At 33.7% G+C, this 13,540-nt stretch overlaps 1 protein-coding gene across 7 annotated transcripts in view; it reads left to right on the top strand.

Annotated features, from left to right (window-relative positions):
- Nucleotides 1–1,612: 1,612 nt before the first annotated feature.
- The window catches only part of LOC111505216 (casein kinase I), a 33,006-nt gene continuing 21,078 nt past the window's right edge, over nt 1,613–13,540 (top strand). For 6 of the 7 annotated variants that reach the window (XM_074184673.1, XM_074184677.1, XM_074184664.1 and 3 more), the window contains exons 1-3: nt 1,613–1,764; nt 1,817–1,926; nt 2,088–2,333. In XM_074184673.1, the coding sequence (XP_074040774.1) occupies nt 1,851–1,926; nt 2,088–2,333 (322 nt within the window). In that variant the 5' untranslated portion in view covers nt 1,613–1,764; nt 1,817–1,850. Of the gene's footprint in view, nt 1,765–1,816; nt 1,927–1,984; nt 2,063–2,087; nt 2,334–13,540 lie in introns of all 7 variants that reach the window. The other variant, XM_074184693.1, reaches the window with a different exon arrangement.

A 13,540-nucleotide genomic window follows, 5' to 3' on the forward strand; every position in this document is an offset into this window, starting at 1 on the left:
TTTTGGATGTGGATGTGGATGTGGAATTGTAGGTTACTATCAATTTCAATGCCAATAAATTAGGTACAAAGTTTTTTTTCAATGGTTGTATTGAATGTATTTGAAAGTCAGAAGGCTACTTTTTCTTTTGCGTTGAAGCCGAGATGGTTTGAGCCGCACCAGTGTTTTACCTTCTTCAAATCATCTTTCATTTTTGATTTCAGTAACTCAAAATTAGACTTCTTCCACATGAGTGTCGTGCCATCAGCAAACATTGTGAACTGGCCCTGTATATTAATACTGGCTAATTCATTTATATATAATAGGAATAATATCGGCCCAAGGGCTGAACCTGGTGGAACATCATTCCTAATATTTCGTTATTTGGAGTTAAAGTTGTTTTCTTTCATTTTAACTTTGCTTCCTGGCAACTTGTGAAAATGACTCGAACCAATTGTAGCTTACATCTCTGAATCCATAACACTGAAGCTTTTGAAGCAGTACACTGCCCCAACTGCGGCGCCCTCATTCATCCCTAGATTTTCTTTTTCCAAAAAATGGAAAATGGCATCATTTGGGTTTTTTTGGTCTGGAATTCAAATTGGGTCTTATTCAAGATATTTTGGTCTTGCAAAAACTGCAACATCCTTTTCTGTTCTTTCTATGATCTTAGAAAGAACAGATAATAAAGAAATCGGACGGAAGTTTGACGGATCTTCACTGTTTCCACCTTTGTGAATTAGAATGATAATTGCTGTTTTTAGGCATGATGGAAACACACCTCTGTCACAAGAAATATTTATAGCTTCAGCTAAGGTTATCAAGAGTCCATCAGAGATACTTTCCAATGTACTCAAAGGAATGTCATCAATACCAGTAATCCTTTCATTTTTTATTTCTCGGAATATTAGTCGTAACTCGGTAGCACTGGTGAGGTGCAAGAGGAAGGTTTCAGTCACAAGTATATCTTGCATATAACACATCTGACCCTGTTGTATTTGAGGGATCCCATATTGGGATCCACATTGCTGAGAAAAAGATCTACTTTTCCCTCTCAATGAGTTGACTATTGTCTAGCTCTCTTTAATTTCAATTTTAGATTTATCTACCCTATTTTTGTAGTACCTATATTTGGTAGCTTCAACTAGAAGTTTGTATAACTTTTTATAATCTTTATAATATTAAAAAAAAGTTTGGGATCTCAAGTTTGCAGCTGAGGTTCTAATTCTGGGAGTTATTCATGGTTTGCATAGTTTTTCTTTGATTTTTTTCACGGGGAAACACCGATATATATATATGGTTGTTTAAAAAGTTTCAAATTCAAACATTAATAATTCCGCCACCCGTAGTCAAAATAAAAAAAGTGAAGCGCATTGTATAGAGAATTGAAATACTTTCCATAAGAAATGTTAAGTTCCCCTTTCCATTCAGAAAAAAAAGTTGATAGCGCCCTCTAGGCGCAAAGTGATATCACCCTATTAGCTTTGCATCCAAAGTAGTAAAAACGATTTTTTTTCATAAACATTTCGTTCGACTCTTATATTTTGCCCCTATCTGAAGTTGAAAGGGGGACCTTTTATCATCCGTGAATGAAAAATTTCTTTAACAATGCTTCATTTCAGTTTCACCTGACAATTATGTCATAATCTGTCAAAAATATCGTTCAAAAACCAAGAATGACAACTCATTTTCATTTTGTCAAAATTTTTGGTTTTCGTAATCAGTTATCATCTTACTTGTAACAATTCGCCTATATATGAAAATCAACCAGGACAGTCCAGCTAGGTAAAAAGTTTCATTTCTGATGAATTAAATATAACTATCGACTCATTTTCAGGGCCGTCCTCTCATTTAGTGAATGTTGAAATAAAATGAATTTCCTAAAACTGAAATTTGCTAGCAAATCGGACAAAGATCAAGGATTCAAGGAACTGCAAAGAAGTAAAGGTATGAAAGAAAACTTTTTTATTGTGCGTGGTTCTCCTAACTCATAAGCTATTTGAAGGAAAATGATGAAGATTCCGTTCGTAGCAAAGTTACCAAATCCTGCGTCACTTTTTGGATCGACTCTTCAGTATTATCGGTAACTATTTCTTTTTCAATTTTAGACACTCATAATATATTTGCCAACGAAAGAATGCAATCCAGGCACTCCTCATCGTCTGGTGTGCTAATGGTTGGACCAAATTTTAGGGTCGGCAAGAAAATTGGAAGTGGAAATTTTGGCGAGATAAGATTAGGAAAGAATCTATATAATAATGAACATGTCGCCATCAAACTGGAACCTCTCAAATCGAAAGCACCACAACTCACCCTGGAATATAGGTTTTACAAAATGCTTGGACAACAAGAAGGTACATCATTATAGGCAGCAATTGTTTTATACTTTCTATTTCTTGTAATGCCTACAGTCAGTTGGAAATACGGAGACTGAATGATTTTTCAATATATAGGGTCTTCCATTAAGCGCTTTCTATCTTGAAATTGAAATGAATTGAAGTATACCGGGTGATTCTCTACGGTGGCTCACCCCTACAACTTTTTTATTATCGGAGAAAAACGAAATTTGGGAGTTGTGTATTATAGTTACATTCATATTTTGTGACATATTTAGTTGCTTTGCCGTAATTTCGGTTTGACCGGAAATGACCCCAACTTTCGATTTTTCAACGGGACATCTTATATATTTTTACTTATTTTGATCGAGAATGACATTTTTAATCCAACAATACTTCATTTGTCAATATTTGACAAATGAAATAATTTTTATTCTAATTTTAATTTTTTGATCTAGAATGCCATAATTCGTGTGAATCGCTTCATTCTTGATCAAGTAACATGGGAGGCTTATGACTTCACAGTTGTTTCAAGAATTATTTCACAGTCGCAAATATGAATTTTTCCAGTCAACTTGATTTTTTCAAATGGAAAAGGGATGGCTCGTTAGCTTTTTGTAAAAGATCATTTTCTTATGAATAATTTGGTGCCACATACTTTCACTTTATTTTCTCTATTTTTCTGAATAATTCCAAGAAAGTCGCAAATTAGTCCATTAAGGGTATAAATTTTCAAAATGACCTCCTTGATCACGGCAAAGTTCTACTTTTTCAATTGTTGCGCCCATCACATTGATTAGCTGTTCCTCATTGATGTTTTGGAATGCCACCCTTAGTTTATGCTCTAGTTCTTCACGAGTATCTGCTGTATTGTAAACCTGATTTTTAATCGTTCCCCAGAGAAAAAAATCTAGCAGAGTAAGATCTGGTGATCTGGAATATGAAAAAAATGATATATTTATGTTAAAATATGACAACTCAAGAATGTACCTCGCAGGCCACTGAATAGGTCCATAAGTGCCAATCCACTTTTCTGGGAAGGTGTCATTCAGATGTTCTCTTTCGACTTGAGAATTGTGAGGTGGCGCTCCATTTTGTTGAAAATAGATATCAACTTGGTTAGCCAGTGGAAAATCTTCAATAATATCATTAATTTGATTTCTAAGGAACTATAGATATCTTTCCGCAGTCAGTTGTCCGTCGAAAATCATTGGCCCCAAAAGTTTTCCTTCGATAATACGCATCCAGCAATTGTAACAAAATCTCTCTTGAAAATATCCTTCCTGCATCAGATGCGAATTTGTTTGAAACCAGTATCGTTTATTATTCCTATTGAACATACCCAAGTTGGTGAATCGGGTTTCATCCGAATGAATAATTTTCAATGGAAAACGTACATCTTCTCCGTATTCAGTCAAAAGTCAATCTTCGGTTGTGATCGTTATCGTAAAGATGTTGGTGTAGTTGGTACTTGAATGATCGATAATTATATTTGTGAAGAATTTTCCAAACGGACGAATAACTTATATCACACTCAGAAACAATGTGGCGAATTGACGCCGTACAATTTACTCCAACATAGGCTAACTAGTCTACTTCTTTTTCTTCACTGACGATGAAGTTATTAGCATTTTCTTCTGGTTCATTTCGCATTTTCCCTTCCAGTTTTGGAAAATAATGCCAAGTGAGATGGCGACGATTGGGAAACCTATGAGCATAAATTCGAGCTGCATTAGTTGCATTCTTTTTTTTTTCTCCGTAAATGAGCAACATGTCAATTTTATCCTTTCTAGTATAATTTGCCATATCTTATTATAAACTACATAACAAATCATTTTTAGAAGTGACAGCATATTCATTAGCCTATTTGTTTAGCTAGTCCTAGCAACAGCTTCAATTGTTTGTCACGGAAAACTAGAATAACAGTATTTAGTGGGTAAGTATACCGACTACATATTATTTGTTTAGGTATGATCGTTTCTTGCAATTATTCAGAAAAATAGAAAAATATAATTGAAAGTGTGTGGCATCAAATCATTCGTAAGAAAATGATTTGTCACAAAAAGCCGACGAGCCACCCCCTTTCCATTTGAAAAATCAAGTTAACTGGAAAATTCATATTTGCGACTGTGAAATTCTTGAAACGACTTCACAGTCGTTTCAAGAATTATTTCACCATAACATGGTGGAAGTTGTACTTTCACCATGTTACTTGTCAAGAATGAAGCGATGAAACGATCCATGGTATTCTAGATCAAAAAACAAAAATTGGAATAAAAATGATTTCATTTATCAAATATTGACAAGTGAAGTATTGTTGGATTAAGAATGTCACTCTCGATCAAAATAAGTAAAAATATATAGCATGTCCCAATTAAAAATCGAAAGTTGGGGTCATTTCCAGTCAAACTGGAAGTACGGCAAAGCAAGTAAATATGTCAAAAAATGTGAATTGAAGTTTAATAAAAAAAACCCAAATTTCGTTTTTCTATCTCCAATAATAAAAAAGTTATACGGGTGAGCCACCTTAGAGAATCACCCGGTATATGAGATATCACCTAAATTTCTCATTCGTTTGAAAAACCTAGTAGGAGTAGGAGTAGGAGTAGGAGTAGGAGTAGGAGTAGGAGTAGGAGTAGGAGTAGGAGTGGGAGTAGGAGTAGGAGTAGGAGTAGGAGTAGGAGTAGGAGTAGGAGTAGGAGTAGGAGTAGGAGTAGGAGTAGGAGTAGGAGTAGGAGTAGGAGTAGGAGTAGGAGTAGGAGCAGAAGTAGAGTAGATGAGTAGAGTTGATGAGTGTCACTGAAATATTATTTTCATTGTCTATTGAAAAATTAACATTCAAAGAATAAAATAAAATGCAATTGGGTGAAACTTTCCTACACGATGAAAATCCATATTGCGATGGTGTTCTTACAAAAACGCGACACTTGTTTTGCTATACAGTAGAAAATCATCTGACTGATGGGAAAATTCATCACATAGTATTTGGAAATTAATAATTAGTACCGTTTATAGAAAGAAGTTTATGAGTTCTACACTTCTCCATTATCCTTCAAACAATTGAGATGATTTTCCAACGAAAGGAAGAAAGCAATTATGTACAAAATAAACTCTACACAAAGATGTATGTATTATGTATATGATTTTTAATCAAGTACATTGAATTTTACGAAAGAAATAGTACTTTTCAAACAACCACTTTCGTATTAACACTGAATTATACGAACTTCACTGTTTATTAAATTTTATTCAGTTTGTACTCCAAACATTCGTAATGGAATTGAATCAGATGTCAGTAATGGAAAAACTACACAATATAATATACGAACAAGTAACCTCATTGGCACGTTTTTGAATGATATTACAATATCACACTTATTCGAGCAATTTATGTTTTTTTACCACTTGTATTTGTTACTAACGTTACGAAACTGCGGTAGCGTCAGTTACAAATACAAGTGGTATAAAAACATAAAAAGTTTCATTTCTCAATTTTCATCTTCATGTTTTCAACTGGTTTCAACTAGTCACATGCCACATTATTAATTTCAAATTGGAATATCGATTGTACTTTTTATTTCAATTCCATAGTATTTCATTCATTTCATTATTATATTACTATTTCTTGTTTAGTTTCTCTTCAATAGAATATCATGATGGATCAGAAACGTCATTGCATCATTTCTGATCAATTTATTATGGGACAATTAACATATCAATATATATTTAGTTAGGTCTGCTGGTAGGAAATATGTTATTTACAAATTGGTTGCTTCATGATTTAAGGCTTCAATATCAGTATTTATCCATACTATTGATATTTTCATATCCAATGATGAAAATAATAATATTTATTTCACTTGTTGAACAGTGCGAAATCATTACAATAAACATTTAGTTACAGTAACAAGTAAGACGTATATGTATAACTAAAAAAATATATATATATATATATATAAAATATACATGAAACAACGAAACATGACAGATACTCATCTGTTAATATAAAGGTAATTAACAATTATTTATAGAGAGTAACTATTAAAACAGGTCAACGGTGTAGCAGTTTCTTTCAATGACCAGTATCTTTTTTCAATTGTCTTTTGAATATGCTAATATTCATTGAGTCCTTAATAGAAACGACTAGTTTGTTATATAGTTTGGGTCCAAGGTATTAACACGAAATCATCAAAGAAAATTATATTGAGTTAGTCGATCTGTGATGAACATCCATAACCAAGTTATTGTTAAACCAAGATGAGGAGTTTGAGTTGTTTTTGAAGAATATCTCTGATGTAATTATATTTTCACTTCTGAGAACAGAAACGAATTCAGTTTCAGATACTTGTTACTGAAAACTGAGAACATTCGTGAATAAAAAAAAAAATTAGAGTAGGCACGGAAAATAATGAACATGTTTACCGCAGAACTCTTGGCGGAAACCTCCATTTCGTTAAGATCATCATTTTATGAACCGTTATGAATCGATAAGAATTCATTTCAAAATATTATTATGGAAATGTCAACTTGACATTGTCAAGCAGTGTCACTTGGTTTGCTCTCTGAGAATGGAATGTCGAGATACAGGTCGAAAGTTTCTGACAAAATATTTTACATATGACAGGATTTCAATTGATCACACAGGAAATTCTATATATTTTGATAAACACGTTACTAGTCATTGATTTCTTTTCATCTTTGTTACTGGCCGGATCAGAATCGAAAAACCACTTCAAATTTCCAATTAGTCACGGATAAATTCTGAACTTATTTGGGGAGTTTCACGTGAAAACCTAATACCAGTTTTGAAGCGTTCCTATTACATTTTCTTTATCCACTGAGGTAATTCAGAGCGAACACCAAATAAGATCTAGTTGCATTGACATGGTATTTTTTTCATTTCTTTTGATATATAATTATGAACACACGTATTCTACTACAGCGCAGTGGTAGTGCGCCCGACTCACGACTGTAAGGTCGTGAGTTCGATCCCAACCTCGACCAGATATTTTGTTGGGATGATTCTGCAACGTTACATAACTGACAGAATGCGAAGAGCCATGATGCTCCCTAGGTGGCTCGGGGAGATATTAACATTCCCTACCCAGAATATGAGGCTAATGACCAATGTAGTCGATGCAGATGACACCGAAAAAAAAACGTATTACACTACAATTTCAGGTTTGTATTGACTGAAATGTTGCCAGAATTTAAGTTTTGCATATTGAAATGCCTCAAGATATATTCAATATTGAAATTGATTGAGCTATATTTGTGAAAGAATGGTTTCGGCTTTCTACTTCTCCATCTTTATACAAAAAAAAAACGTTTTCATGTAAAAGGGGTTGTTTCGAAAGTTTTTTTCGTGTAATTCAATGTTTACATGGAAGTAGCTGTTTTGAAAGTACTTTTTCTTTCAGTTTGTGTCTGAAAGTTACTTCTTAGCATTATGTGCATATCTTTGTATAAAGTTAACTTTTTCAAATTGGTTGCTTTCTTCCTTCCTTTGAAAGATTTACACAGTTTTTTTTACAAATATGGAGAAGTAGAAAGCCAAAATCTATCTTTCCCAAAAAAATTCGATATATTTCTGCCTGTGAATCCATATTTTTCTATTTTCCCTGTGATGACTGATCCTCAGTCACAAGCTTCTTTCAAATGTTCCATCCTCCTTGAGCTGCTCAGTATAATAAAAAATAAAGCACATCTTTCATGAAGGCAGCAATGAATATCATATTTGATTCTGAAATCTGAATTGATCAATTCTGAACGTTACCAAACCGATTCCTTCAAGGACCATGCACACTTGTAGTGAAAATTTCAAAGGAATCACGCGGTGTGATTATTCCGAATGTTTCAGTTCCCATTATCATTGGGCCTGTATTCATTTGGAAGCTAGCGGGTAGAAAAGTCCTCACCCACTTTCATTATCTTGAAAATCAACACTAGATATATTTTTTAATTCCGTTGTTATTGATGTTCGTAGAAGTTCTCTTCTGGTCGAACCGGAGTCTTCGACAGCACCATTCATTTCTTTCCAAGTTTCCTTTGCAGTTTTGGTTTCTTGAATGAGGAGAGTCTTCGGAAAGGATACTTTTGATACTTTTTCTCTTGCTTTCATGACTTATTCGAAATCTTTTTCAATACCAGCACATTGCGGGTATGTTTGAAGGTGATTGACAATGTTTCATGATGAGTTCGGACTTCCATTGTCTGATATTATATAAAATGGAGAACATTGGTTTGGAAGGAAATTCAAAGAAGCCGTATACATGTTGTCCAACAATGTATTCAGCCAAGCTATCGTAGAGATACGCAACATATGGAAACCCATAATCAAGAGAAAATGGCCAACTACCGCCAAATCGTCATCTCCCGCCAAACAGTCATATTCCGCTAAACCGGTGGAGCCGGAAAAGAAAAGTTGAAATAAGTGAAAGTACTTGAATGACCCATAGATAGTCATCTCTCGGAGGGATTAGTCCAGTCATACCGTTTATGGATACTATAGTCTATTTCAAAAGAGTGTAGAGTAATAAAATCTCATTAAGTATTCAAAAGCGCTACAGGGTGATCCGTCAATAAATTCTGTCACTTCCCTAGTCCGCATCGCAAAATTATGTCGTTTCATAAAGAGCAGGTAGGTATCACCCTGTTTTAAGGGATTTGTCCATTGTTATCGACGGATAAATACTGAGCCAGAGGCGCGCTAGTGAGATAATTGCCAAAAGAATATGCATTCATAAAAATTATATTAAAGGAAATAAAAACTTAATACAGCAGAACAGTGTTATTAAAAAAATATAAAATGTAACAATAAAATATATACGAACCGAAATCGGGAAATACTCACAAACACACACGAACGAACTTTACGTATTGAAACACTTGTGGGGACTTTAAATCAATTTATTCACAAAAACGACAAGAACTTTACTGGATACGTTATTACAATTTGACACTTGAACAATACTAAAACTGTGAACTTCCCTTAACGTTTAACAACACTCTATTTATACCCTAATTGAATGTTCTAGAGATTACTAGGTACAATTTTCGAGAACCTTCCGAGAAAATAATTATTCAGACTACCCTTAATTCTAAACCCTAACCTAAGCAAAAGTGTCACTGTCACTGATACACTGGTCTCTGTCCAGATTGCTTATCCCGCTACAGTATATTTACAATTCAATTAAATTATTCTACATCAGTATAGTCTTCATCCGAAGAACTGTCATCATCCCCTGGTGTTATAATTATAGGGTCAACCACCTGATCGACCAAGTTGTCCAGTTCCCACATTTTATCTTCCTCTTTTAAAACATGCTGGATTGCTTTTTGCCAGTTTTCTGATGTGATTTCCATAATGGCTTGATCAAACAATACCTTGACATCTTTCATTTTAAATGTGGTATTGTGCCTTGCAACATATCCTTTAACTTGTGCCCATATAAGTTCTATAGGATTTAATTCGCAATGATATGGCGGTAGGCGCAGCACAGTTACTTTATACTTTTCTGCTACATCTTCTACGGCATATTTCATGAAGCGAGATTTATGTTGTTTTACTATGGCTAGTAGTTCCTTCTTTACTGAATTCGTCTCAAACTGAATACCTTTATTTGACAGCCAGTTAATAATTTCTTGCTTTCTCCAAGCTGAAGTTGGTACCTTCTCTAAGCGCCTTGAATGGTAGCTTGCATTATCCATAACCACGACCGAATCAGCTGAAAGAAACTTTAACATTTCCCCGAAGTAGTCTTCGAAGACATCCGAATTCATGTCCTCATGATAATCTCCCGTCCGGCACGACTCAAAGCTTAACAAACCTTCTTTTAAAAATCCGTCTTCGCTTCCAATGTGAGCAATTATAAGCCTCTTCCCTTTTCCCGAAGGCACTTTAATACCCGTCGAAAGGCCTTCTATGAAAGCTTGGCGAGAACTTGTTATATTTTTATCTTGCCACATTTTTTTGACTATATAACCTTCGTTTATCCACGTCTCATCAAGATAAAAAATTTTCTTTTGCTCTCTGCGGTACTGCTTTATAGTTGTCAAATATTTTCGTCTCCAGCAAACAATTTCATCACTTTCCAGTAATAGTGCCTTTCGATTGTGCTTTTCCCAGGCAAAATTCATACTTTTTAAAGTTTTCCATAAAAGTTTTCTGGATATCAAAGGAATATCGTTATCTTGGCTTATCTCGATAAATATTTTTTCAAGAGTGGGTATTTCCTTTTTAAAATAAAACGAATGAACTTTTCTTCGAATGTCACATTTGGTGTCTTCATCTAAGATTTTTATTGGTCTTCCTGATTTTCTCTTGCATGGACTTACCTGGCCTGATATCTTTCTTTCTCGCAATAATTTAAAAATCGTGGACTGTCCAATTCCAGTCATTCGGGCACATCGCTCAACACTTTCTTGCACAGACAAACTAGGGTGATCGTGTTTTATGCAATCATATACATTTAAAATTATAACTTTTTCGCAAACAGATAGCGGAGAATTTTTTACACTTCTTTTCTTTGGAGTAAATGTCCCCATTTTATAACTTTTTCACTATTTCTATATCACAATATCACTGTACGTTTAATTGGTGTAGTAACAATTACTATTATAACTCGAATGTTTAAGACACCATTACAATATATTTAAACCCTTTTTCTTAATTACCTGGGTTTAATAGGTATTGCATGATTGGTGGGCAGGGTCAAAAATGGATTATTATAATGACATGGCACCTCGGAACTAAGTGTTAACTCTTTTTTGAGAAATCATGCTCAAGTATATGAACCCAAATTGCATATTAAATAAGTTTACAAGAACCACTAAAATTAATCTTAATCTTTTTTTAAGAAATTTTACTTACCTAAATACATGTAGGTACTTAGTTTTAGACCAAATTACTTCCCAAAAATGGCCTTTTATTATTATCTATGTCTGTAATTTTTAATTTACTTTAATTATTAAGTTTAATAATCCTAAGATTTGCCTACGCCCATGGACGACAACGAAATTCAGGCAAATTTTATGACACTTCATGATTTATTACTCTACACTCTTTTGAAATAGACTATAACAATCGAAACTTGGTGAAGTAACTTGGCTTGGAATCTATATTTTTGAATTTTATTTTTTTATTTTTTGTTCAATTCTTCTATTTTTACTTGTATTTTATTCCACTGTTATTTCATTTCAGGGTTTTTTGCTTAATTTAATAGTTATTTTCAACTATTCTTTTTCAATTCTTTTTTTTGTGTTAGTTCTTTCAAGGATTTCAAATCATTTTATATAATGGAAACTTCCTCATGACTCATCAGTTTCATATCAGAAAGTTCAATCTTTATTTGTCGGTGAAATTTATGTCAGCACTCTTGTTCCATAACCTAATGTTATTTGAACTGGGGCTGTGTAATTTAATGTGAGAAAGATTTCAATTTTCAATGGAATATTTTTGTTAATTAATCAATAGAAAAACATTCATTCAACTTTTCTACCCACATAAATGAGAAAGCAAACAACAAAAAGTTGATTCCATTATATAAATTACCTCTTTAATTAACTTTTTTAATAATCAGAAGGATATTTTTCCATTCATAACAACTCAATCTAGTTATTTTGTTCGATACATCACATTTCAACTCGATACTCTCAAATCTACTGATTTCTGAGCATTCAAAATGAAGTTAGTTCCTAACTTTCTTTCAAATTTGATACATCATAGACGGATTGCAAATGTGGAATTGCTTTTCATATTCAAGAAAATACTTCTTTGTTCTTCCATTTCTTTGAAAAATGATGTCCCCGTTTGGCCAATATACAGTGCATTCAATTTAAAACAAGCCACTCTAAATAGCTTTTGGGATAATGATTTGCAGAAAAAATAAAAAACACGTCAACCATAGTATACAGGGGGACACATTTTGACATATTCACATTTGATGTTACTTCTCTTATCGCACCACCAGAGCATGTCACCAATTTTTTCAATGGATCACCCTATATTGTTTCGCATTATCAGATGCTCCATGATGAGCAGATTTTAACAAAAGTATAAAACATATGGTCTGAAGCTGATGGTTTGGGAGCTACAAATTATTTGAGTTGAAAACGAGCCACCCTGAATAATTTTTGAAACAGTGATTTTCAGGAAGAATAAAAAAAACACCTTGACAAAAGTATACAGGGGGAAATATTTTCACATATTAACATTCCATCTACCTTTTCCTATCGCACCCCCAGAGCATGTCAACAGTTTTTTAAATGGATCAATTGTTTTGCATTATCAGATGTTCCATGATGAACAGATTTCATTAAAGTAGAATACATTATGGTCTGAAGCTCATAGTTTGGGAGCTGAAAATCATTTGAGTTGAAACTGAGCCACCCTGAATGAATTTCTGTACAATCTTTTACCTAGGTTCCATAGGTGTTTTTGTGAATTATACTTCGAAAAAGTCTTATTTTGCTTAGTTGAGTTTGAATTTGTTATTATCTTCATTTTGTATTTGTCTCATTATACAATAACGATTACCTAACAGGTAAAGTTGAAATTGGTGTTTCTGTTTTTGTGAATTCTTGAGAAGCAATGGTTAATACGCTTCGAGAACGGATTGAAATAGTGAGTTTGTACTACTAGAATGGAAATAGTGCTAGAGCTGCTGCCCGTGTGTTCATTGATAACCATCCAGGAAGAAATGTACGACACGAATACGTTTCGGAATCATTGAACAAATTTATGGAAACTGGATCTGTTAACAATAAAAAGCATAGCCGTTCAGGAGTTTTCATTGATGAAGCTATTTGTACTGCAGTTTTAGGGTACGTTGGACTAATGGAAAATTCGCAATCTCTTACTAAGTTATCTCAAGAATCAGAAATCAGTCGTACAAATGTTTTCAGGATCCTTCATAGGTACAAGTTTCATTCATATAAGATGAGACTAGTTCATGAATTGTGAAAGTCTCACTGTGATCGGACCAACTTGCATCAGAATATGTTTTTTGGATGAATGTACGTTCAGTTTGAATGGAGAGGGGGGTCGGCAAAATTGTCGATATTGGAGTGATACCAATCCTTATTTATACCGTCAAGTTCATACCCAATGACCTCAAAAACTGAATTTTTGGGCAGGAACTTCAGATGACCACACCATAGGACCTTTTTTATCAATGATAATTTGACTAGTGATAAATATTTGGATATGTTGGAGAATCGAATAT

Source organism: Leptinotarsa decemlineata, unplaced genomic scaffold (assembly GCF_025532065.1).
Source record: "Leptinotarsa decemlineata unplaced genomic scaffold, Ldec_3_MD MMD2_P_RNA_scaffold_2, whole genome shotgun sequence".
NCBI lineage: Eukaryota > Metazoa > Arthropoda > Insecta > Coleoptera > Chrysomelidae > Leptinotarsa > Leptinotarsa decemlineata.